Source organism: Scyliorhinus canicula, chromosome 11, assembly GCF_902713615.1.
Source record: "Scyliorhinus canicula chromosome 11, sScyCan1.1, whole genome shotgun sequence".
Lineage (NCBI taxonomy): Eukaryota > Metazoa > Chordata > Chondrichthyes > Carcharhiniformes > Scyliorhinidae > Scyliorhinus > Scyliorhinus canicula.
In genome coordinates this window covers 153,842,196-153,867,600 of record NC_052156.1, presented here as the reverse complement: position 1 = coordinate 153,867,600, position 25,405 = coordinate 153,842,196, and the positions used below count along the sequence as shown (strand labels likewise).

At 45.1% G+C, this 25,405-nt stretch overlaps 1 protein-coding gene across 2 annotated transcripts in view; it reads left to right on the top strand.

Annotated features, from left to right (window-relative positions):
- exoc4 (exocyst complex component 4) overlaps positions 1-25,405 on the top strand; it is a 574,741-nt gene that overhangs the window by 485,384 nt on the left and 63,952 nt on the right. For both annotated transcript variants that reach the window (XM_038811812.1, XM_038811811.1), the window contains one exon: positions 14,670-14,848. In XM_038811812.1, the coding sequence (XP_038667740.1) occupies positions 14,670-14,848 (179 nt within the window). The remainder of the gene's footprint in view (positions 1-14,669; positions 14,849-25,405) is intronic.

Genomic DNA, 25,405 nt, shown 5'->3' with positions numbered 1-25,405 from the left:
TAGAGAGCTGAATTCTCTCTTTGGGAGACTTAACTGTTCCTGCTGGTACTGAATCACGTGTACTCACCTTCCCGTTGGGGGTGCTATTCGTTCCGTGATTCAGGACATACAAATGGACCAGCACTGTGCCGCCGTGATTTGCAATAAGCATTAAAGAACCTGACAAACTGGAGCTGTTTTAAACTCATTGAAGTCATGAAGATGGCTCAGAGAAGACTTGCCCCCTGATTTTTGGATCTGAAGTGGGCCCACCGCTTGATGCCAAGGAAGAGAGGAGGGACACCCTCTGCTAGCGTGGGCCGCAGACCCAAGCTCACCCTCCTGGACTGTGCCTCGGAGGAGGTGGCAGAGGCAGTTAGTGCTGCCAGCCTCACCAGGAGGAGGCAGCTCGTGGTCCTGAGAGGTGTGTGTCATGATTGAGACCTCTGCCCTGAGAGGGGCAATGTGCCAGGGAGAGTTCCACAGGCCACGGTGCAGGTGTCCTTTTGGTTGGGGTGATCTCTGCTAATCCCCTGCTTCCTCTGCAGTGTGCTTCTGAGGAGTGCCAACATCTGGTGGGCCAGTGATTGAGCTTGACCACGCCCATCCTGTTGATGATGCTGCTGTGGTGTGTGTTTCCAGAAGGGTGGCCTGGGTGGACTCCCACATTACCAGAAGCTCTCTGAAAATTAACAGCACAATGACCAGTCAGCAGAGTGAACAGCCAGCGACCTTTAAGTAGCACCAGAGGGCTGCGTTTAAATTCACACACTGCAACAATGGCGATCTGAGCCAGGCCACCCCAATCCCGAAGGAAAGACTCGAATCCATGGACTTGGCCGCTGCCCGCTACTCTCCCCGGCCAGACAGCCAGCCTCCAGCAGGCCTGACAATTTTTGAGAGTTTCTTTAGCCTCGCACTCCCCCTCAACAGCCATGTTCAATTCCCGCTTGTAAATACCTGCACCAATTTGTGCCTGTATGACCTCCATCTGAGAGGGGTGGAGCATCACGGAGGGGCAGAGCATGAAGTGTCCAACCCGCTAATCAGATTTAAATCCACACAGTGATGGTTTTACATGGGCCTGAAGGCGCGAGGCCCAAACTTCGCTAACGCCACCCGTGGGGGAACGGAGCATGGCGTCAGAATTGGTGCCAGGTGCAAATCACGATTTTTCACTTGCACACTATTCTACGCCCATTCTTAATTCTCACTGCCAGCGGCGGGATGCATGAATTAGCCCAAAATTGAACAGATTAGCATTGAGAAGGAATTAATAGTGGATAAGTTCCCAGACTCAGATGAGATGTGTCCTAGGCTGCTGTGTGAGGCAAGAGAGGAGATTTTTAAATCCTTTCCAGCCACAGATGAGGTGCCAGAGGACTGGAAACAGGTAATGGGTGGAACGGTAGCACAGTGGGTAGCACTGTTGCGTCACAGCGCCAGGTTCGATTCCAGCTTGGTTCACTGTCTGTGCGGAGTTTGCACATTCTCCCCATGTCAGCGTGGGTTTCCTCTGGGTGCTCCGGTTTCCTCCCATAAGTCCTGAAAGACAGCTTGTTAGGTGAATTGGACATTCTGATTCTCCCAGAGTGTGACGACTGGGGGCTTTTCACAGTAACTTCATTGCGGTGTTAATGTAAGCCTATTTGTGACAATAGATGTTTTATATTTGGGCGTCCAGAAGGTGTTCAACAAGGTACCTCGCGAAAGGTTAAGTCATAGATAAGACCCCATGGCTTTGGAGGTGTTATATTGTCATGGATAGAGTATTGACTAATGAGCAGGAGACAGTGATTGGAGATAAGGGGTTCTTTTTCAGATTGGTGACCTGTAATAAATGGGGTTCCACAGGGATCAATGCTGGGACTACAGCTGTTTACAATATATATTAATGACTTGGAGGATGGAAGCAAATGTACTGTGGCCAAATTTGCAGAACGACACAAGAATAGGTGGAAAGGCAAGGTGCGAGAGGGATACAAGCAGTTTGCAAAGAAATGTTGATAGGTTAAGTAAATGGGCAAAAGGTTGGCAAGTGGAGTATAATGTGGAAAAATGTGAAGTTGTTCATTTTGGAAGGGAGAACAAAAGAACAGAGTGTTACTTAAATCAGGAAAAACTGCAGAAAGCTGCAACATAAAGGGACTTGCGGGTATTTGTGCATGAAACACAGAAAGCTCGCACACGGATGCAGCAGGTAATCAGGAAGGCTGATGGAATGTTGGTCCTTATTTCAAGCGGGTTCGGACTCTAATTCGAATTTAGAAAATAAGATTGAAGCATCTAGGATTCTTAAGGGGCTTGACAGGGCAAATGCTGAGAGGATGGTTTCCCCTAAAGGGAGAGTCTAGGACCTGAGGGCTTAGCCTCAGAATAAAAGAATGCAATTTATGACTGAGATAAGAAGCAATTGTTTCCCCCAGGGGGTTGAATGTCTTTGGAACTCCTTGCCACAGAGTCCGTGTGTATATTTAAGGCTGAGATAGATAGATTCTTGATCAGTAAGGGAATTGAGGGTTACAAGGAATGGGCAGTAAAGCCGATGTGAGGAATGTCAGATCAGCCATGATCCTACTCAATGGTGCAGCGGGCTCGAGGGGCCAAATGGCCTTCTCCTGTTGCTGTTTCTTATGGTCTTAAAATTTGCCAGACTGTTATTCAATCCAAAGTGGTTGGTTACAATAGCGTTCAAAAGGGAGAAATTACCAATGTAATTTACTTTGTGAACAAGTAACTTTGGAATATTATCCACTGAAATATTATTAATATTGTTTCTTCAGCCATGGCTCCAGTGTGCCAGTTGTGGTTTGCATTCTGGTCATTGCATTCCATTCCATTGATGTGTGGAGCTGTTTATTGAATGATAATCCTCACCTTACTTATAAAGGAACTCAATGTATGTTTAGTATCATCAGTGTCTTAATAAAATGTTTATAGAGTCAGTACGAAAATAAATCAGTTTGGCCTAACCTCCTGATTGGCTTGAGGTAATCACATAGTATAATCAGCCAGGGCAATTAACTATCCATTCCTAACAGCACAGAAAGCAACTATTACAGCCTCACATCAAAAACTGGAAAGGTAATCATTTATAAATTGCAACTGAAGGTTCAAAAAAATTAAGCTGAAGCAGCTGTCTCTATTTAAAAAAAAAACAAGTTCTAATTAAAATTTAAAATCAGGTGACATTCTAGCCTGGTTCAAACTACCAAGCCCTTGGAAAAGCTTACGCTCAATTTATACATAAGCTCAGTCAGGGGTTCAATCAAACTGAGTCCCTCCTCATCTCTCGAGTGCCACAAAGTCTGGGTCTTGCTGTAGCCATAAACTATGTTGCAACTTCTTGAATTCCTCATTCCCTCTGCTGCTTGACTTAAAGATACATATCCATTAAACATCCATGGATCAAAAATGGTAATGGCAAAAATAAAGGAAGGGGAAATAAGGGAATCAACAGAAAGAATCCTCACAATACTCTGTATCATTGTTGAATAATTTGAAGAGCCTGATTTCCCGTGTGATAACACGGCACTTTGTTTAATAACACCAGAAGGAATTAAGGCGCCACCCAGAATGATCTTAACAATACTGCAGAAAGTATCCCCGCTAAAAGACAATCAATCTATATCATCAAAGTACACATGAAGGGTTAACAGGTCTCCCGCCCTTCCTACTGCAAACCTTGAGAAAGCGATGACAATTATAGATGTCATCATGGTCACATAACGCATACTCGAATGATACCAGTGACTTCCATTTCTCCTTCCTTGGCTTGGTCCATCCTTCCATTTATCAATCTGTCAGAATCCTGAAATAGAAATATATTTTAAGTGTTGAGAAAGACGCAGGGTAAAAGTGATTAATTGTACTTGCTGACACGTTGCAGCTTCCATTTTACTGAGGAGATGGGACAGTTGGCAAGGAGGTGGGCAACTAAAGGTTAAATGGCCTAGGGTGGCTCTGGTCAAGTGTTGCAGTACATCAACTCCCCATTGTTATGAAGTTGTCAGCATTTTCCTTTAATATGATTGAAAGCTGCAGGGTAGCTAGTAATATGCTAATTGATGAGCAGCACTCTGCTTGCTGTCCTCACCAGTTATTTCTCTTGGCTTTTAGGTCTCTAAGCAACTGATATGTTCACCATTTCAAAAAGGTTACACTTCATAATAATAAGCATCTTGCAGTCGAACAACAGATGACAGTATTCATTAGTTTGAGACTTGAGCAGCCCCGTAAATATGTCTCAACAAATCTTTAATGCTGCATTATGTGCAGGAGAGGAAAGACGACAATTTTTCAAACCAATGACCTTTTAACAGAGAATTTACACCATTTTCTGATTTCTTCCTGCTATTAATTTTTTTAGGTGTAACGTAGCCAATAATTTACTGTCATTCATTGGAATTGCAAATTACAATTTTTGCTTCAGGCAATTGTTTTGGATGAGAAGGAAGGGGATGAGGGTCTGGTAGAAGCAACTGGCGAAACACATTGGAAGTTCTGTGCCGAAAGATCCTGTACTCCCTGCTTTAGGGAAATAGAAAGAGCGCCAATGTTACTTGTGCATATTTGCTCACTCCAAAATCTCTGCAAAGTGAATGTTCCTGGGTGAGAAACTATACTGTTTGGAAATCTGAACTAAAGCAGCAAATGCTGGAAGTATATAGTGTATCAGTGATCCATTGAGAAGGACCAAGTGAACATTTAAATTGGACCCATTATCAGAATCTTTTTTGGTATGTCATTTGAGATTCGATGGGAGAGATTACTGGTTTAAAAAAATAACTCCCCTTAATTCCAGCACCAGAATCAATCTGCAGTTTCTTCCTCGTCACCTTCTCTTGCCCTCTCCGAGCTCATCTTTTCTGAGTGACCAACCTTCTGTTCCCTTGAAAAGCTTCTTCACCCAATCCTTGATCACTCCTTCACCAGTAATGACCCCTAAGCTAGCTGGTACTTATACTGAAACATTTGCCTAGAGCTGCCTTCGACCATTTAAACTTTTGTTCATATTTACCATCACCTTGCCCACCTCCCTGCTCCCCAGTATAAGCACCATCCCTTTCCTTTTCAAAATTCATGCCATTAACTCAGAGTAAAATAAACAACACTCAACCTATTTGTCATTTATTGACCATCTCTAACCTTCCTTTTCTCTGTTACATCCTCAAGTATGTTATTATTTCCCACATCCATACCTAATCCAGCTTCCAATCACATCACAGTTCTGCGACAGATAGCTCTGACCAAAGTCATGTCAAGATAATTGTGACAGTCGTGTGAATCGAAATCATGAGGCAGCTGGGTAAGATTAGGAAATATTAGTCTGGTGCAATAGAAACATTGAAAGTAGGAGCAGGAGTATACTATTCGACCCATCGATCCTGCTCTGCCTGAAATATAATCATGGCTGATCCCGTATATCAACGCAATACTGTCACTCTCTGTCCATATCCCTTGATGTCTTATTGTCCAGAAATCTATCCGTTTCCTCCTTAAAGACATTCAGTGACTTGGCCTCCACAACCTTCTATGGTAGAGAATTCTACAAACTCACCACTCTCTGAGCGAAGAGGTTTCTCCTCATCTCTGTAATAAAGGGCTTTTCCCGTATCCTGTGACTGCGACCCCTTATTCTAGACTCCCCAACCAAAGGGGAACATCATCGTCCATCCAGTCTGTCCAGCCCTGCCAGAATTTATACATTTCAATGCGATCCCCTCTCATTCACTCCAGTGGATACAACCCTATTCAAAGCAGTCTCTCCTCAAATGACAAAACGGCCATCCCAGGAATCAGTTTGGTGAACCTTTCCTGCACTCGATGACAAATATATCCTTTCTCCAGTAAGGAGACCAAACTATATATAATACTCCAGGTGTGTTCTTGTACCTTGTACAGCTGCAGTAAGACAGTCTTGCTTCTGTACTCGAGTCCTGTTGTAATGTAGGCCAACATACCATTTGCTGCTTCTCTGCTTACTGGACCTGCAGGCTTGCTTTCAGTGACATTCAGGTCCTTTTGTACATCAACATTTCCCAATCTATCACCATTTAAATAATACTCTACCATTCTGGTTTTCCTCCCAAAGTGGATATCTTCACTCTGTCCATGTTACACCACTTCTGCCATGTATTTGCCCGCTCACTGAACTTGCCTAAGTCACCTTGAAGCCTTTTTATATCCGCTTGCCTTCTAGTTTTGTGTCACCAGCAAACTTGGAAATATTACATTTGGTTCTCTCATTGAAATCAATGATGTGTATTGTGCTGATCAATTCTCAATCCATGCCAAAATATTACCCCAATCCCATGTGTGTTAATTTTGTACACTGTCATGAGAGAGTACCTTTAAGAAATAGGTGTTTAAGAAATGCACCTTTAAGAAATGGGTGTTTTTCAGTGATGTCAGAGTGTGGGTGGAGCTGGGCTGTCGGTCAGCTTTTTACTTTTGTTTTAGGCTGTTTGCTGCAGGGTGTGTTTTAGTTTTGTTTTCAGAGCTGGATAGCTGCAGTCACAGCCAGAAGGGGTGTTCGTTTCTCTCTCTCTAATCGAAAGACTGTAAATCGATCCTTTGGTGATTTAAAACTAATAACTGCTCTCAGTAGTGACTTTAACCTGATGTGCTTCTGTTAAAAGTTTTTTTTTAAGTCTTATGGATGTTAAAAGGACAGCTTAAGAATTACTTAGTGTTGTATTCTTTGGGGGTTGTATTTGAATTAATGGTTGCTAAGATGTTCACTGTATGTTTTAAAAAGCTTAACTTGAGTTCATAGAATAAACATTGCTTTACTTTAAAAAAAATACTTTTCCATTTCTGCTGTACCACACCTGTAGAGTGGGCTGTGTGCTCCCCATACCACAATCTATTAAAAGTTGGGGTCAGGTGAACTCCATGATACACTTTGGGGTTCTCTAAACCCTGGCCCATAACAACACTAACGTCTTCTGTTTTCTGAAAATGCAAATACTTCACATCTACTGGTTCTGCCTTATCTATTCTACTAGTTACATCCTCAAATCTCCAGTACGTTTGTCAAACATGATTTGTCTTTCATAAGTCCATGTTGACTTTGTCTAATCCTTTTGATACTTTCCAAGTGTTCTGTTATCACATCCTTTGTAATAGATTCTAGCAGCTTCTCTACTGATGTTAAGGTAATGGCTCCGTAATTCCCTGTTTTCTCCCTCACTCCTTTTTTAAATAGCGGGATTACATTTGCTATCCTCCAATCTGCCAGGACTATTTCAGAATCTGCAGAATTTTGGAAGCTGACAACCAATGCATCCACCTCCTTTAGTACTTTGGGATGTAGATAGTCAGACCCTGGGATTTTATCAGCTTTTAGTCCCATTAATTTCTCCAGTATGATGGGCAGAATTCTCCATACCCCCACAGAGACGGCTTGTCGTTGACTGCTGGTGGGAGCTTCTGGTCCCGCAGACATTGATGGCAATTTACATTCCTTGCCTTTGCCACCTTCGGGTAACCGTGGTGGGTGTCAACTTCGGCAGGATATTCTAGTGAAAAGACCCGGAGAATCCCGCCCTATATTTTTACAAGTACTAATTCCCTTCAATTCCTCCTTCTCACTAGACCCTTGGTCCCCTGGCATTTTCAAAGCATAGACCATTTAGCTCTTAAAATGCAGAAGGAGGCCAAGGGCAGCACGGTAGAATTGTGGTTAGCACAATCGCTTCACAGCTCCAGGGTCCCAGGTTCGATTCCAGCTTGGGTCACTGTCTGTGCGGAGTCTGCACATCCTCCCTGTGTGTGCGTGGGTTTCCTCCGGGTGCTCCGGTTTCCTCCCACAATCCAAAGATGTGCGGGTTAGGTGGATTGGCCATGATAAATTGCCCTTAGTGTCCAAAATTGCCCTTAGTGTTGGGTGGGGTTACTGAGTTATGGGGCTAGGGTGGAGGTGTTGACCTTGGGTAGGGGGTAGGGTGCTCTTTCCAAGAGCCGGTGCAGACTCGATGGGCCGAATGGCCTCCTTCTGCACTGTAAATTCTATGTAAAAATTGGCCCATCAGCTCGACACAGCCCTCCGCCCTCTGAAAGAGCACCCTACCGAGGCCCATTCCCCATCCTATCACTGTAGCCCCACCGAACCTATGCATTTTTGGACACTAAGGGGCAATTTAGCATGGTCAATCCACCTAACATACACACCTTTGGACTTTGGGAGTCGTGTCTTCCTCCGTGAAGATCTGACTAAATTTGTTGTTTAATTACTCTGCCCTTTCCTTGTTTTCCGTCTAGATTCTCCTGTATAGGATTGTAAAGGACCTACATTGGTCTTCACTAATCTTTTTCTTTTTACATACTTATAGACACTTTTGCAGTCGGCTTTTACGTTCCATAAGACCATAAGACATAGGAACAGAATTAGGCCACTTGGCCCATCGAGTCTGCTCCACCATTCAATCATTGCTGATATTTTCTCATCCCCATTCTCCTGCCTTCTCCCCATAACCTCTGATCCCCTTATTGATTAAAAACCTATCTAGCTCTGTCTTAAAGACACTCAGTGATTTGGCCTGTACAGCCTTCTGCGGCAAAGACTTCCACAGATTCACCACCTTCTGGCTGAAGAAATTCCTCCTCATCTCTGTTTTAACGGATCGTCCCTTTAGTCTGAGATGGCGTCCTCTGGTTCTAGTTTTTCCGACAAGTGGAAACATCCTCTCCACGTCCACTGTATCCAGGCCACGCAGTATCCTATAAGTTTCAATAAGATCCCCCTGATCCTTCTAAACTCCAACGAGTACAGACCCAGAGTCCTCAACCGTTCCTCATACGACAAGTTCTTCATTCCAGGGATCATTCTTGTGAACCTCCTCTGGACCCTTTCCAAGGCCAGCACATCCTTCCTTAGATATGGGGCCCAAAACTGCTCATAATACTCCAAATGGAGTCTGACCAGAGCCTTATACAGCCTCAGAAGTACCTCCCTGGTCTTGTATTCTAGCCCTCTTGACATGAATGTTGATATTGCATTTGCCTTCTTAACTGCCGACTGAACCTGCACGTTAACCTGAAGAGAATCGTAAACAAGGGCTCCCATGTCCCTTTGTGCTTCTGATTTCATAAGCATTTCCGCATTTAGAAAATAGTCTACACCTAAATTCCTCCTTCCAAAGTGCATAACCTCATACTTTTCCACATTGTATTTCATTTGCCACTTCATTGCCCACTCTCCTAGCTTGTCCAAATCCTTCTGTAGCCCCCTTGCTTCCTCAATACTACCTGTCCCTCTACCGATCTTTGTATCATCTGCAGACTTAGCAACAGTGCCTTCAGTTCCTTCTTCCAGATCATTAATGTATATCGTGAAAAGCTTTGGTCCCAACACAGACCCCTGCAGCACACCACTAGTCACCGGCTACCATCCTGAAAAAGATCCCTTTGTCCCCACTCTCTGCCTTCTGCCAGTCAGCCAATACTCTATCCATGCCAGGATCTTACCCTTAACACCATGGGCTTTTAACTTATTTAACAGTCTCCGATGCGGCACTTTGTTCCTTGCAATCATGATTTATTTTCCCTCTCTTAATTGATCTCTTTGTCTTCCCTTGCTGAATTTGAAAGTACTCCCAATCCTTGGCTTGCTACTTTTTCTAGCAATTTTAAATGATTCCTCTTTAGATCTAATGCTATACTTGATTTTGAGCCATAGTTGGGCTGCTTTTCCTGTTGAGGTTTTATACCAGAAAGGAATATATAACTGTTGCAAAGCAAGCATTTGTTTCTTAAATATTAGATATTGCCTGTCTGCCAACGTGCCTTTCAATGAGGTTTCCCAATCTATCATAGCCAACTCATCTCTCATATCTTGGCAGTTTCCTTTATTTAGATTTAGGATCCTAGATCTGGATTGGACTACTTCACTTTTCATCCTAATGAAGACGTCTATCCTGCTTTGTTCACTCTTCTCTAAAGGAGCCTGCTCAATAATTAACCCCTTCTCATTGCACAATACCAAAACTAGGATAGCCTGTTCCCCAGTGGTTCCTCAACATACTGGTCTTAAAAAACCATCTCATACACACTCCAGGTATTTATATGCCACAGTATTATTGCTAATTCTGTTTGTCCAATCTATATGTAGATTAAAGTCACCAGTGATTGCTGTAACATCCTTCCTTCACGCTCTGCAGTTTCTTGGTGAATGCTGTCCCCTACCTTACCACTGCTGTTTGGAGATCTACAGACAGCTCGCACTCATGTTTTCTTCCTCTTGTTACTTCTTAGCTCCACCCAGTCTGATTCTACGTCTTGATTTTCTGAGCCAATATCTTTTCTCACTATTACACTGATTTTATCCTTTACTAACAACGCCACTCAATCTCCTGTTTGTTTCTCAAGACATAAGCAGCAAATACTGGACAATCTCAGCAGGTCTGACAGCATCTGTGGAGAGAAGAGGGAGAAAGGGAGCTAACATTTCGAGTCTGGATGACTCTTTGTCAAAGCAAAATCAACCACATTGGGTGGCATGGTGGCACAGTGGTTAGCACTGCTGCCTCACAGCTTCAGAGACCTAGGTTCTATTCCAGCCTCGGGTGAGTGTCTTTGTGGAGTTTGCACGTTATCTCCGTGTCTGCGTGGGCTTCGTCCGGGTGCTCTGGTTTGCCCCCACAGTCCAAAGATATGCAGGTTAGGTGTACTGGCTACGTTAAATTGCCCCTTAGTGTCCAAAGCTTAGGTGAGGTTACGGGGATAGGGTGGAGGTGTGGGCTTAAGTAGGGTGCTCTTTCAAGGGCCGGTGTAGACCCGTTGAGCCGAATGGCATCCTTCTACACTGTAAATTCTATGAGTTCTGGTAGTTCACCCCCCACTTTCAGGATTTCTTGCAATTTGACTGACGTGGATCCAGAGAGAGAATGAAAGTGACATAATGTATAGAAGAAATGTTTGTCTCCTATTTTATCATATAGATGTATTCTAAAACAAAATACGTCACAGCCCGCGAGAGGTTTAGTCATAGATGTTTACAGCATGGAAACGGTCCCTTCGGCCCAGCTTGTCCATGCCGCCCAGTTTCTATCACTGAGCTAGTCCCACTTGCCCGCATTTGGCCCATATCCCTCAATACAAACCCTGCCCGTGTAACTGTCTAACTGCTTTTTAAAGGACAAAATTGTATCCGCCTCTACAAGTGCCTCTGGCAGCCCATTCCAGATGCTCACCACGCTCTGTGTGAAGAAATTTCCCCTCTGGTCTCTTTTGTATCTCACTCCTCACATCTTAAACCTATGCCCTCTAGTTCTAGACTCCTCTACCTCTGGGAAAAGATGACAACTATCTATCTTTTCTATGCTCCTCATTATTTAATAGACCTTGATTTGTTATGACATTGATCCTGACAGAGAATTCTTTACAGTGCACAGATGTTATTTTTAACCCTTCAAACATGTATAGCTGACCTTAATTAGTCATTACCCTGAAGGGGAAATGAAGATGAGGGCTGTGCCTGCATAGATCATCTTCAGTGACACTGACACTAAAACAGATTCATATTCATGAATTTCTTATTGCTGATTGAAACTAATTTTCTCAGTGTTAAGTGCAGGAGAAAATGAATGAATCTGAACTTCCTTACCCAGAATAATGCAAAAGTGAAACTTTCTACCACACAATGTTTGAGTCAAATAGCATTGAGCTATTATTTGACACATCAAGTCCATGCCAGCTCTCTGTAAGGCAACCCAGTCAGTCCCATTCCCGCATTTTGCCCCCATGGTCCTGCAAATTTATTTCCCCAAGCACCCAACCAATTTTCTTTTGAATTTGCTGATCGTCTCTGCTTCCACCACCTTCGTAAGCAGTGAATTCCAGCACAATTACATTCAAGGGTAAGCCTAGATAAGTACATGATGGAGAAAGGAATACCAGGTTGTGTCGATAGAATGATTGGAAGTAAGATCAGAGGAGACCACTGTGCAACATAGACATCAGTTGGGATGAATCGTCTGTATTTGTGCTGATGAATCCAATATAACCACTCCCTCAAATAATAATTAATAATCTTTATTATTGTCACAAGTAGGCTTACATTAACACTGCAATGAAGTTACTGTGAAAATCCCCTAGTCGCCATCCTCTGGTGCCTGTTCGGGTACACTGAGAGAGAATTCAGTGCCCGATTCACCCAACGGGTCTTTCAGGAGTTATGGAAGGAAAGCAGAGCATCCGGAGCAAACCCACGCAGACACGGGGAAAAAGTGCAAACGCCGCACGGACAGTGACCCAAGCCAGGAATCGAACTTGGGATCCTGGCGCTATGAAGCAACAGTACTAACCACCGTGCTACAATGCCGCCCTCTGTGAAGGGCTTTGAGGTTGTTCAGTTGAATGACAGTGCATTGAAGTGCGCACTTGACTGTGTTTCAGCTTCAGTAAAAAGCTAAGCTTTTGCCAAATGAAGGGGATACCCTTTGTATTCTTCTTGGCTATCTCGATCCAAAAAGTGTAATTAGTGGTAAATGGCCACATACATTCTGTGACCGTCTTTAAAAAGGGTGAGAGAGCATCATTGCTACCAGTGCTACCTGAGAACACGGGCGAGAGTAGCTGGCACACTTAAAGGAACTTGACAATGAAAGATTATTCATCAATACCATATATCAAGTAGCTGGCCCCAAATTGTATTCTCCAAATGTTGCCTGCCACTCTGTTGCACACTTACTTCTCAATAATGATGACAGAAGGAAAAACGTTTCACATACTGAGTGCTAATGATCTGGAATGCACTGATTGGGAGTATGGTGGAGGAAGATTCAATCAAAGTCTTCAGAAGAGAATTGGATTATTTTCTGATGAGAACGCTTCTGGGCTACGGGGAAAAGGTGGGAGATTGGGACGAGGTGAGTTACTCCTATAGAGAGCTGGGATAATGGGCCACCTTCTCCACTGTGTTGCCGTTCTGTGGTGCTGCAACTGTTTCATGTTCTGTCTGTAGAATGATGAAGGAGGATATCTGGCCCACTGTACCTATGCTGGCTCTTTGAAAGAGTTATCCAATTAGTTCCACTGTCCTGCTCTTTCCTCAAAGCTAAACCACATTACTCCTTTTTAAGTATATGTGTCCATTCCTTTGTGAAAGTTAATATTAAAATTGCCTCTCTCTTCCTGACAGTGCATTCCAAACAGCATGTTTTGTTTAAACAAAATTTTCCTAATTTCCCCTCAGGACCTTTTGCCAATTACCTTAAATCTGTGTCCTCTTGTTCTGATCTTCCTGCCCATGCAAACTCCTTATTTACTCTATCAAAAACCTTCATAATGTCGAACACCTGTTAAATCTGCCCTCCCCCTTTTTCCTGTGCAGCAAACAAGCTTTTTATCAGGATTCAGTGGGAATTAGGGGGAAAGCTCATACCTGGCACAAAGGAAAATGGTCGTGGTTGTTGGAGATCAATTATCTCAGTTCAAGGACATCACTGCAGGAATTCCTCAGGATTGTGTCCTTGGCCCAGCCATCTTCAGCTGCTTCATCAATAACCTTCCTTCCATCATAAGGTCAGAAGTGGAGATGATCGCTGATGACTGCACAATGTTCAGCACCTTTCGCCACTCCTCAGATACTGAAGCAGTCTTTGTCCAAATGCAGCAAGGCATGTGAAATATCCAAACTTGGGCTGACAAGTGGCAAGTTAACATTTCACACCACACAAATGCCAGGGAATGACCATCCCCAACAAGAGAGAATCTAACCATCACCATTAACATTCAATAGTATTACCATTACTGAAACCCCACTATTAATATCCTGGGGGGGGTTACCATTGACCAGAAACAGTACTGAACTAGGCATATAAATACTGTGGCTGCAAAAGCAGGTCAGAGGCCAAGAATCCTATAGCAAATGTAATACTCTTCCATTTGCCTGGATGAGTGCAGCTCCAACAACACTCACAATCAGGCCGAAACAGCCCACTTGATTCATATCCCATCTACAAATACTCCCTCTACCACGGATGCACAGTTGTATCCATGTGTACCATCTACAAGATGCCGTACAGGAACTCGCCAAAGCTCCTCAGGCAGAACCTTCCAAGCCCATAACTACTACCATCTAGAAGGACAAGAGCAGCAGACACCTGGGAACATCACCACCTGCAAGTTCCCCTCCAAGCCACTCACCATCCAGAATTGGAGATATTTAGTTCTTTCGCTGTTACTGGGTCAAAATCCTGGAGCTCCCTGCCTAACAGCACTGTGGCTGTACCTACATCACATGGAGGTTCAAGAAGGCAGCTCACCACCACCTTCTGGAGAGTAATTAGGAATGGGTAACTAATGCTGACCAAGCCAGCGAAGCCCACATCCCATGGAAAAAAATCTCTGTTCTTGTCCTGGTAGGTGAATAACGTATAGTCCCCTTCATGATAACTGAGTAACAAAGGTGAACTATTTTTTTCAAGATGATTAAAGCAAAATATAATGAATAAGTAAAAAATAAACACCCTTTTATATCTTTGATTACTTTGTGACCAATATTGAACATGAGAGTACCCTAGAAGTGTTCTGCATTATAAACCTACCGTGCTGATTTCTTTGAAACAGCACTGAAAATGTTAAATGCTTTTAATAGTGAAGTTGGTCAAAGGAGGTTATTATTCCTGAATCCTTAATTTCCCTCCTGACTTGTGTTTAAAAAATATTATGGTTATAATACACAGAGCTGCCAATGCGAAGGAATCTGAAGTGTTGAATGGCAACTTGGGAGACAAGCTTATACCACAGCATGAAATCCTGAGAGATGTCAGTGATCTAAAGGCCCTGGCAAATCTACAGGAGAGCCTGGAATGGTTATCGGCGCGACTGAAGGGTTTTTTCTCCAGTCTGCCTACAACTCAGTGTAAGTATCGAGCTCCTTTGATGAAGGTTTTATTGATCTTGATTTTGATTGACACACTGAACTTATTATAGTACAAAATAAACCAATGTTCGTTTAACATTGTCTAAATTAACCTGCTTTCCTTCAGTTGCAAACTAGAGTTCACATTCTCTTCTTTATTTCACTCCATCGGACCCTCGCACGCATTCTTCCCCCTCCCTGCCTACCACAGCACTGAGACATTGTTAACCAAGTTGCAAATGGCATCCACTGGGCCTGTGACAATGGATTATCTCCCCATGTATTCCTCAACTTCTCTGCAATCTTTAACATGATCAATCACCATCCAATCACTCTTAGCCTCTATGGTCCAGCTTAATGGGACTACCCTCAGTTGATTCCACCCTTATCAATCTGATCATTGCCACTCCTACACTGCTGCCTCTCGAATCCCCCAAAAATCCTCTTCAAACAGGAGAGAGACAGCAACGTTTAAGTAGGCTGTCCCACGGCTTATGGTTTTGGCAGTTAAAGCATGTCAGCCAGTGGATGCTGAAGAGGCCAGAATTGGAGGTGCACACATATCTCAGAGGGTTGTATGGCTGGAGGAGATGGCAGAGATAGGGACTGGTATGGAAAGATAAGATAAAGCTTTAAAATGAAGTTTTTGCATAACTAGGAGCAAATGGAGGTCAATGAGCACAGGATAATGGGTGAACAGCACATAGTACAAGTAAAAACGCTGGCAGCAGAATTTTGGATGCCCCAAACTTCAGTAATACAATCCCTGCTGGTGGAACGGCAAATAATCTGTAGTGACAGGCTTTGGTTCTTCATCTTATATTGTCTGAGCAACATCTCCTGAATAAACCTTGCATTGTGTTTAGAAGAAGCCCAAGTGTATGGCACCTCCAAACCCTTTCTCCTTGCGGCACAATGAGAATATAACAAACCGCAAGTTCCTCCAGCTTAACACTGGGAAGCCAGAGTCATTTTCTTCGGCCCCGTGTCCCTATTCTGTATCATATCCACTGCTTCCAACTCCATCCCTACCACTAAACTAGACTTTAACTATGACTTCCTTTCAATCCTGAGCTGATCTTCTGATCGCACATCCTTTCTATCACAGCGACCACTTAATTCCACTCCTACTGCCGACCAGCTACTGCAGAAAACCCTCATCTATGTCTTTGTTCCCTTCAGAGGGGACTGTTGTAATGCTGACCAGCCCCTCATCATCCATACACTGAAGTTCATCCAAAGCTGTGCTGTCCTTTTACATTTACCCAACACTTTGTACTCACCGGTAATTGACTCCTTGTTGCACAATGCCTCAAATTAAAACTCTCACCTTTGCATTTAAATCCCGTCATGCCTTCACTGCGTCCTTTCTCAATAACTTCCTCAGGTCTACGATCCACCACCGCCAAACGTTTCATTCATTGGACCGTATCCTCTTGTTCACTCCCGCTCCCAACTTCATCACACCTTTGGTATTCCTTCAGGCATCTCAATCCTAAAATCTGGAATTACCTTTTAAGGCCCCCCTGCTTCATTTCCCTTTCTTCCTTTAGGTCCTTCCTTGAAACCCACCTCTGACATTCCACCTTTGGTTCAATGTCTGTTTCTTCAGTAGGCATCTGTGAAGCCTTGGGCCAGAATTTTGTGTTCCCGCCACCGCTACCCCGCAGGTTTTTACGCAGGGGGATGAGAATTGGAGGTGCATAGATATGAGGAAATTGCAGGGACCCACCCACCCCAACCCCACAGCAATTTTACATTGTGGTGGGCAAGGCCTCAAACAGAAAGCCCACTCTTGCTCCAATTGAGGCCCTTACATAGACAACTAATGGCCACTTATGGGCCGTTTCCCACTCAGCCTCAGTTTTCAGGTTGGGGGGCAGATTGAAGCTCCATGGGGGAAACCCAAAATGAAGTAAAGTTCTTTGGTGGGAAAGCAGAAGGCACGCCCATCAAAAGCCCCCTTCTGACTGGAGCACCCTCGCCTTCAAAGTCCATTGACCCCTTACCTTCCCTCTCCCCACCCCATGCACATCGGCCGAGACCCTGATTGCCCCGTTCGCGAGCCCCCCCCCCCCCCTCCCCAAGGCCTTCCTTGTCCTGTTCTGGCACCTAGCTGGGTCTCCAGTTCCCAGAACTTAGGGTGGGATCTTCTGATCCTGCCGAAGTCCAACCCCTCGCGTCTGTTTGTTTCCCCAATGGCAGGGCGGGAAGCCATGCAAAAGCCCATAGACTTTGGTGGGACTGGAAGATCCTGCCCACAGCCAATGTACTGCAGCATCCGTCACAGGAAACGCACCATGGGGGGCCTGGAAAATTCCAATGTTAGTCTCAGGGAGCTCCATGCAGTTCCTCTTCTAGCTGCTGCAAAGATTGCTAAGTGGCCGGCCAACTAGATTGACTGGCAGCGCTCCAAAGAACAAAGAAAAGCACAGCACAGGAACAGGCCCTTCAGTCCTCCAAGCCTGCACCGACCATGCTGCCTGTCTAAACTAAAATCTGCTACACTTCCGGGGTCCATATCCCTCTATTCCCATCCTATTCATACCTTAAACGCCACTATCGTCCCTGCTTCCACCACCTCCTCCGGCAGCGAGTTCCAGGCACCCACTACCCTGTGTGTAAAAAGCTTGCCTCCTACATCTCTTCTAAACCTTGCCCCTCACACCTTAAACCTATGCCCCCGAGTAATTGACCTCTCTACCCTGAGAAAAAGTCTCTGACTATCCACTCTATCTATGCCCCTCATAATTTTGTAGACCTCTATCAAGTCACCCCCTCAACCTCCATCGTTCCAGTGAGAACAAACCAAGTTTATTCAACCTCTCCTCACAGCTAATGCCCTCCATACCAGGCAACATCCTGGTAAATCTCTTCTGCACCCTCTCCAAAGCCTCCACATCCTTCTCGTAGTGTGGCAACCAGAATTGAACACTATACTCCAAGTGTGGCCTAACTAAGGTTCTATACAGCTGCAGCATGACTTGCCAATTTTTTTACTAAATGCCCCAGCCAATGAAGGCAAGCACGCCGTATGCCTTCTTGACTGCCTTCTGCACCTGTGTTGGCCCTTTCAGTGACCTGTACGCCTAGATCTCTCGGACTGTCAATACTCTCGAGTGTTCTACCATTTACTGTATATTCCCTACCTGTATTAGACCTGTGTAAGACCAAGGCGGGACTTCCTCTCGAGTGAGGGATGGAAGTCCCACCTAATGCCAATTAATGCTCATTTGAGCATTAAGTACCTGCGGGATAGCCAGAGCCAGCGAGGCTGTGTTCCGCCACCATCCTAAAAATTCAGGCCCAGCACATTCTTTTGATGTTGGGGCAGAGGCAGCGGCAAAGAAGTCATAGTGGGTTAGTAATCCTGACAGTCAGGCTAATTCTCTGGGGACACAGGTTCAAAACACACAGGCACAACTTGAATTTAAATTAAATTAATAAAATCTAGAATGTAAAAGCTGGTCGCCGTATTTAAAAAAAATAAATGTAGGGTACCCAATTCATTTTTCCAATGAAGGTGCAATTTTGCGTGGCCAATCCACCTACCCTGGGTTGTGGGGGCGAAACCCACGCAAACACGGGGAGAATGTGCAAACTCCACACGGACAGTGACCCAGGGCCGGGATTCAACCTGGGACCTTGGTGCCATGAGGCAGCAATGGTAACCACTGTGACACCGTGCTGCTCTTGGTCTCAGTATTGGTGATCGTGATAATTATCACCAATTGACCGAAAAACACATTTGGTCCATGAATGGCCGTAGGGAAGAAAATCTTCCATCCTTGCCCAATCTGGTCTACATGTGAATCCAGAATCACATCAATGTGGTTAACTCCTAACTGCCCTCTGAAATAGCCCAGCAAACCACTCAGCCCAAATATTGTTAGCGTTGGGCAGCAAATGTTGGCCTTGCCAGAGATGGCTACATCCCTTGAAATTAGTTTTAAAAAGGCTCTTTATAAGTAAAGAGTTTTGTTTTGTAGTAACTATTGTTTCATAGTCAATTGTGGAAGCCTATTTGTGCACAGCGAGGCCGTACAAACTGCAATATGATAAATGGCCAGTTAGTTTGTTTCTGAAGATGTTAGATTTATGTTGGCCAGGGTGCTGGGACAGTAGATTTGCTCTTTTTCAAATATTCTTTTGCCTGAAAGGGCAGAAGTGCCTGGAGTTTGATGTCTCATCTGACAGCACCTCTAATAATGAAGCATTGCAATGAAATGTCAGCCTCGGACGAGGACCCGGTGTAGGACTTGCAATCGCTACCTCTGACTCGTTGTCAGCATTAGGGTAAGGCTTTACAATGACTCCCTGTGCATGGCCATTGGCACCACCTAAGCTGAATTTTGACTACTTTCGATCTCAGTTGAAAACAGAACACAAGCAAAAGCGCCATTTACCCTTGCCAGTGAGCAAAACAGAATTGGCATTGTAACTGGGCTGTGCTGGTCTTTTGATACTCTTTAACAGCATCAGTCCCAAAAAAGGTGCCTATGGTTTAGCCATATCCCAGAAGGTGCATCTCAAACTGAAATTTAACTTCATCTAATTAATAAAAGGAAGATGGCATTTTGTTGGCATGTTTACCGTTGGTGTTCTTAATACAGATAAAAACTCAATAATCCATTACTGTATGTGTGTTATAATTAACATTAATATAAAAACAGGATGGCTAATAGGAGTGCTTTATCACAGATGACAGTCACCTCGCTGTTCATTATTACTGTTTGCTGAGCTGATGGAAGTTGTGTAGCTGTCGTCTTATCTTGAGTCATTTGAAATTGGATTTCATTTTATTAGCCTATTCAGGAAGGATTTTTTTTTTTATTAATACAAATAATTTTCCTCTTCACATAATGTGAAATATAATAAATTAAAGCTCTTGCTGAATTCTTCCCAGGACAGTGTTATTTTAGTTAATGTTCTCCATCAGAAAGAAGTTTCTACATGTTGGTTATATTGTCATCTGTCTGCAGATTTGCTACTAGTGTGAAGAAGGAAAGTTGGGGATTTAATGAGAGCGACAGTCATTTTGCTGCATAAAGTTGGTACATTAAAGGGCGGTACAGTGGCGCCGCGGTTAGCACAGCTGCCTCACGGCGCCGTGGTCCCAGGTTCGATCCCGGCTCTGGGTCACTGTCCGTGTAGAGTTTGCACATTCTCCCTGTGTTTGCGTGGGTTTCACCCCCACAACCCAACAATGTCCAGGGTAGGTGGATTGGCCAGACTAAATTGCCCCTTAATTGGAAAAAATGAATTGTGTACTCTAAAAAAGATTTTTTTTTAAGTTGGTATATTAAAGCAGGAAAGAGGTGTATTTTATTAATTCTCTGATCATGAGAGTTGATCGAAAGGCCGTCATTTATTGCCATCCCGAGTAACCCTGGCGGGCTCTCTTTTTTGACTGCTGCAGCCATTATGGTTCCCCAATGCTGTTAGAAAGGGAATTCCAGGATTTTAATGCAGCGATGAAGAAGAAATAGCTGATGTGGGTCCAAGGCAGGATGGTGTGAGAACTGAAATGGAATTTCAAGGTAATAAGTGTTCCCATGTACCTACTGCCCTTGTCCTTGTAGGTGATGGAGTCTAGGAAGCACTGTGACTGCGGAGGTCTTGGTGACTTACTGTAGTGTATACTGTAGACAGATATTTTACAAGGGCTCCGAAAGCTGCTCTTATTGCATATTAAATAAAAGCATCACCAGGTAGGTCTGAGTGAGAACCTTAATAGAGGTGTTGCGTTTGTTTGCATACCTGTTGGAGGGAGACAAAAAGCCATCATAGTCCATGTGGTGCATCATAATCATAATTTGTAAAGTGTTTATTCACTGAAGTTGGGAAAAGGTAGCGTTGGATCAATTGGATGAACTGTAAATCCCTACAGTCTAATAGCGGACAAACACTCATCGCTCAGTCTCTTACATCAAGAATGGGCAGTTGGTAAAGAGCCACACATGTACCAGATCACACATTCAGAGCACTCTTAGGGTGACAATAGAAGCCGACCAGCAGCCATTTCACCATTACTCTGCTGAAACCAACAACCTCGCCAAAGGAGATGAGACTTTTATTGCCAATGTGGTCCAGTGACTCTAGTTTCTCAAACTTTCAACAAAACTTGGACCTATACATGAGGGAACAGCCTCATGGCTCTTGTCTTGCTGCCAGCAGTGCCTTCCCTGCAACTTTCTGATCACCATTGTGCACAGTACTCAAGATATGGTTTGACCAGAATGTTGTAACTGCTTGAACATGATGTACACCCGAGTCAGTGGGAACTGGGAGGGAAATCTCTTCACTGGTTGGAGTCATACTCGCACAAAGAAAGATAATTATGGTTATTGGAGGTCAGTCATCTCAGTCCCGTTAGATCGCTGAAGGAGTTCTTCAGTCTTTTCCTGGGCCCAATCATCTTCAGCTGCTTCATGAGTGACTTTTCCTTTATCATAAGGTCAGAAGTGGGGATGATCGCACAATTCGTGAGTCCTCGGGTACTGTCTGTGTCCATATGCAGCAAGACCGGGGCAACATTCAGACTTATGCCAATGAGTGGCAAGTAATATTTGTGCCACACAAGTGCCTGGCAATGACCATCTCCAACAAGAGAAATAAATGGCATTACCCTCATTGAATCCCCCTCTATCAACATCTTGGGAGTTACCAGTGGCCAGGAACTGAACTAGACCAGCCATATAAATACTTTGGTGAGTCAGTGGCTACCAGAGCAGGTCTGAGGCTGAGAAATCTGTGGCAAGTAACTCACTTCCTCACTCCCCAAAGCCTGGCCATCATCTACAAGGCTCAAGTCAGGAATGTGATGAATACTGTCCACTTGCCTGGATGAGTGCAGTTCCAACAGAACTCAAAAAGCTCAACAGCATCCTGAACAAAGCATCCCTCTTGATTGGCGTCACATTAAACATTCACTTTCTCCACCATCAACGCAGTAATAACGGCGCATAACATCTATGCAGCAATTCACTGAGGTTTCTTCAACTGCATTTTCCAAAACACCAAGAAGGACAAGGGCAGCAGATGCATGGGAACACAACCATGTATAAGTTCCTCTCCAAATTACACATCATCCTGATGTGGAAATATATCATGGTTCCCTCACTGCCACTGTGTCAAAATCCAAGAACTTTCTTCCTAACAGCATTGTGGATGCTTCTACAATACATGGACTTCAGCAATTCAAGAAGGCAGCTTTCAAGGGTAATTAGGGAAGGCAGTAAATGCTGGACTAGCCAACGGCGCCCACATCCCATGATCGAATAAAAACAGGAAAAAATCTGAAGGGAACAGAACACCTGACTGGTCTCTCAATGAGATCGGGAGGGGTGGGAGCAGTGGGGTACTTGGGAAACTGCAAAAAGTGAGGATAACATTTTACAATATTCCTCAAACTGTTGGATTGAATTTGTAATGTCAAACAAGGTAATATGATTTTTCTCTTCCTGTTTCCTGTTCATATCCTGCGTTATTTTCCCTTTGTTTCCTGAATACTGTCTCCGATGCCACCAGATAGATTCATAACCCTTTTGTTGCACTTCCCAAAAGCCTTTCGCTATTAGTGAGTGTGAGTTTTGCCAAGCTTTCAACAGGATCTTGTGTGCATCTAACTTGGGTCACTGGATGTTGAACAGGAACTAGAATCTTGGGTTGAATTTCCACTGAAGCCACAAGTACTTTCACACAGGTAGGTTTGTGTTCCGATTTTGATGTGGGGACAAATTATCAACATTCAGGAGCTGCTGGCATATTTCAGATACACAGAGCATAGATTGTCTGACTTCATTCCCACGCTTGACACGGCCTCATTCTTTTTGACATGAATTTTATAGTTAGCTTTCAGATAACCCTCCCTTGTCAAGAGTTTAGTAATTCTGTGATTCTGAGTGTTGCAAAGTAGAATATAGAGTGCACACTACTTCACCTGGTTTAGCCCCACTGCAAGAAAGCCCCAAAGGATTTTTTGAATTCCATTTCATTGCCATTTTCCTGAAAGGCATAAACCTCATTTTGCTATAATTGCTGATAATATTGGGCAAATGTATGCACACTGTTTTACGAGAGATAGGAGGTGTAGCTTATATACCCAATTGTTTGGCAGTTATAAACACTCGTAACAGATGCACGTCGTAACCTCACTAGTGAAGGTGATTTATGTGTGAACATCACTGCCGCCTCTAGCGATAGGGTAAGGGATAATGAACAAAATACACACATCCCCTTTTGGCGTAGGACAACTGCACTGTGACATGTGGTACTCAGGCAATAGACCAGGAAAAAGCACCAATTGCAGTAGGGTCACTGTGGTTTGCTTTGACGCCCCTCGGCTTTGAAGGACAAAACGTGTTTGTTGACTTTCCACTCCTGGGACTAGATTTAACACTCCAGCAGCAACGGGTTTGAAGGCTTGGGCATTTTAAATCCAGCAGGTGGCTTGCCTGCTGCCTACCCCCTCACCCTTGCCCCAATTGTAATTATACAAGTGCAAGGTGACATGGGGGAGGTGGGGGCTACTGCCTGTCTGTGGGCCAATTGAGGCCCTTAATTGACAATGAATGTCCGCTTAAGCACCTCCCCCATCACCGCCGTTATTAAATTGGTGGTGGGAGAAACTCATTCCATACAGCCAGCCTGGCAGGTTTCCCTGTGTTGGCTAGTGATGGGCGAGGGCTTGTCCCTCCTTAACTGGCACTGTGGACCCATCAGAAGATGACCTCCCCAAGGTGTAACCTCCAGGTTACCCTCTCTCATGGCCTTTCAAACCGCAGCTCCCAACCCTCTCACCGGCCCCCAACCCTCTCAACGGCTCCCAACCCTCTCACCGGCTCCCAACCCTCTCACCGGCCCCCAACCCTCTCACCGGCCCCCAACCCTCTCACCGGCCCCCAACCCTCTCACCGGCCCCCAACCCTCTCACCGGCCCCCAACCCTCTCACCGGCCCCCAACCCTCTCACCGGCCCCCAACCCTCTCACCAGCCCCCAACCCTCTCACCGGCTCCCAGGCCCCCAACCCTCTCACCGGCTCCCAACCCTCTTACTGGCTCCCAACCCTCTCACCGGCCCACAACCCTCTCACCGGCCCCCAACCCTCTCACCGGTCCCCAACCCTCTCACCGGCCCCCAACCCTCTAACCGGCTCCCAACCCTCTCACCGGCTCCCAACCCACTCACCGGCTCCCAACCCGCTCACCGGCCCCCAACCCTCTCACCGGCCCCAACCCTCTAACCGGCTCCCAACCCTCTCACCGGCTCCCAACCCACTCACCGGCTCCCAACCCTCTCACCGGCTCCCAACCCTCTCACCGGCTCCCAACCCTCTCACCGGCTCCCAACCCTCTCACCGGCTCCCAACCCTCTCACCGGCCCCCAACCTTCTCACCGGCCCCCAACCCTCTCACCGGCTCCCAACCCTCTCACCGGCTCCCAACCCTCTCACCGGCCCCCAACCCTCTCACCGGCCCCCAACCCTCTCACCGGCCCCCAACCCTCTCACCGGCCCCCAACCCTCTCACCGGCCCCCAACCCTCTCACCGGCCCCCAACCCTCTCACCGGCCCCCAACCCTCTCCCCGGCCCCCAACCCTCTCCCCGGCCCCCAACCCTCTCACCGGCTCCCAACCCTCTCACCGGCCCCCAAACTTAAAAAGTTCTGAACCATCGCAGCTCGCTATTTAATTGCCCGGGTGCAGTAGTGGCAGTGGCCACACCTCCTGCTGGCACTAACATTACATCAAGAGCTGCCAGCCTCTGATTAGTCGGCACCTTTCTGAGGCAGAATTTATTGTCCCTGAGGGCAGAAGTCCCATCTCCAGCCTATTGGCCATTGAATGATTGCAGTCCTGCTGTCCTTCCCCTGAGAGGGCACCACCCCCATCAGCCTTTTAGCCAGGGGAGTGATAAAGCGCTAAATAATTCAGCCCTTAGTCACAGTTTCATAACTCTTACAAAGTGCATGTGAGCAAGCGCCAGTCGCCATCAGGGGGAGCAAGAGAGGGGCAGAGAACATTGGAAATCACCTCAACCCATCCACAGCCAATATCCACACAATCAGGCACTTACCAGAAAGGGTCATTGGATAAAGGGGAGGAGGGGGGAAACTGTGGGTAATTTATTTTCTTCCCCCCACCCCCCCAACCTGAGGCAATAGGGCGATGTTGCGCTCTTGTCATCATTTGAGATCTGCGAAATAAGCATAAATTCAATCCAGAAGCTTCTGAGGTGTATGATTAGTTCAAAATCTGACATTTAACACCAAAAATGATTTAAACATTGCAGTGGAAAGGAAAAGATGTGATCATTCAGATGCAGAGCTCTCTGGTAAAGCCGGTGTGATTAGGATTTGCTTGATAATTGGATTGAATTTGTATGTTGTTGTTACAACAGCAAATACCATTCTTTCACATTGTTTAAATGTGACAATTCATTAAATGGTAACAGTGAGCAAACCCTCGGTAACATTAATTCACGAAAACATCATCCTAGCTGTGTTTAGCTAACACTTTATCATAGATGACAGTCACTCTGCTGTTCATTATGATT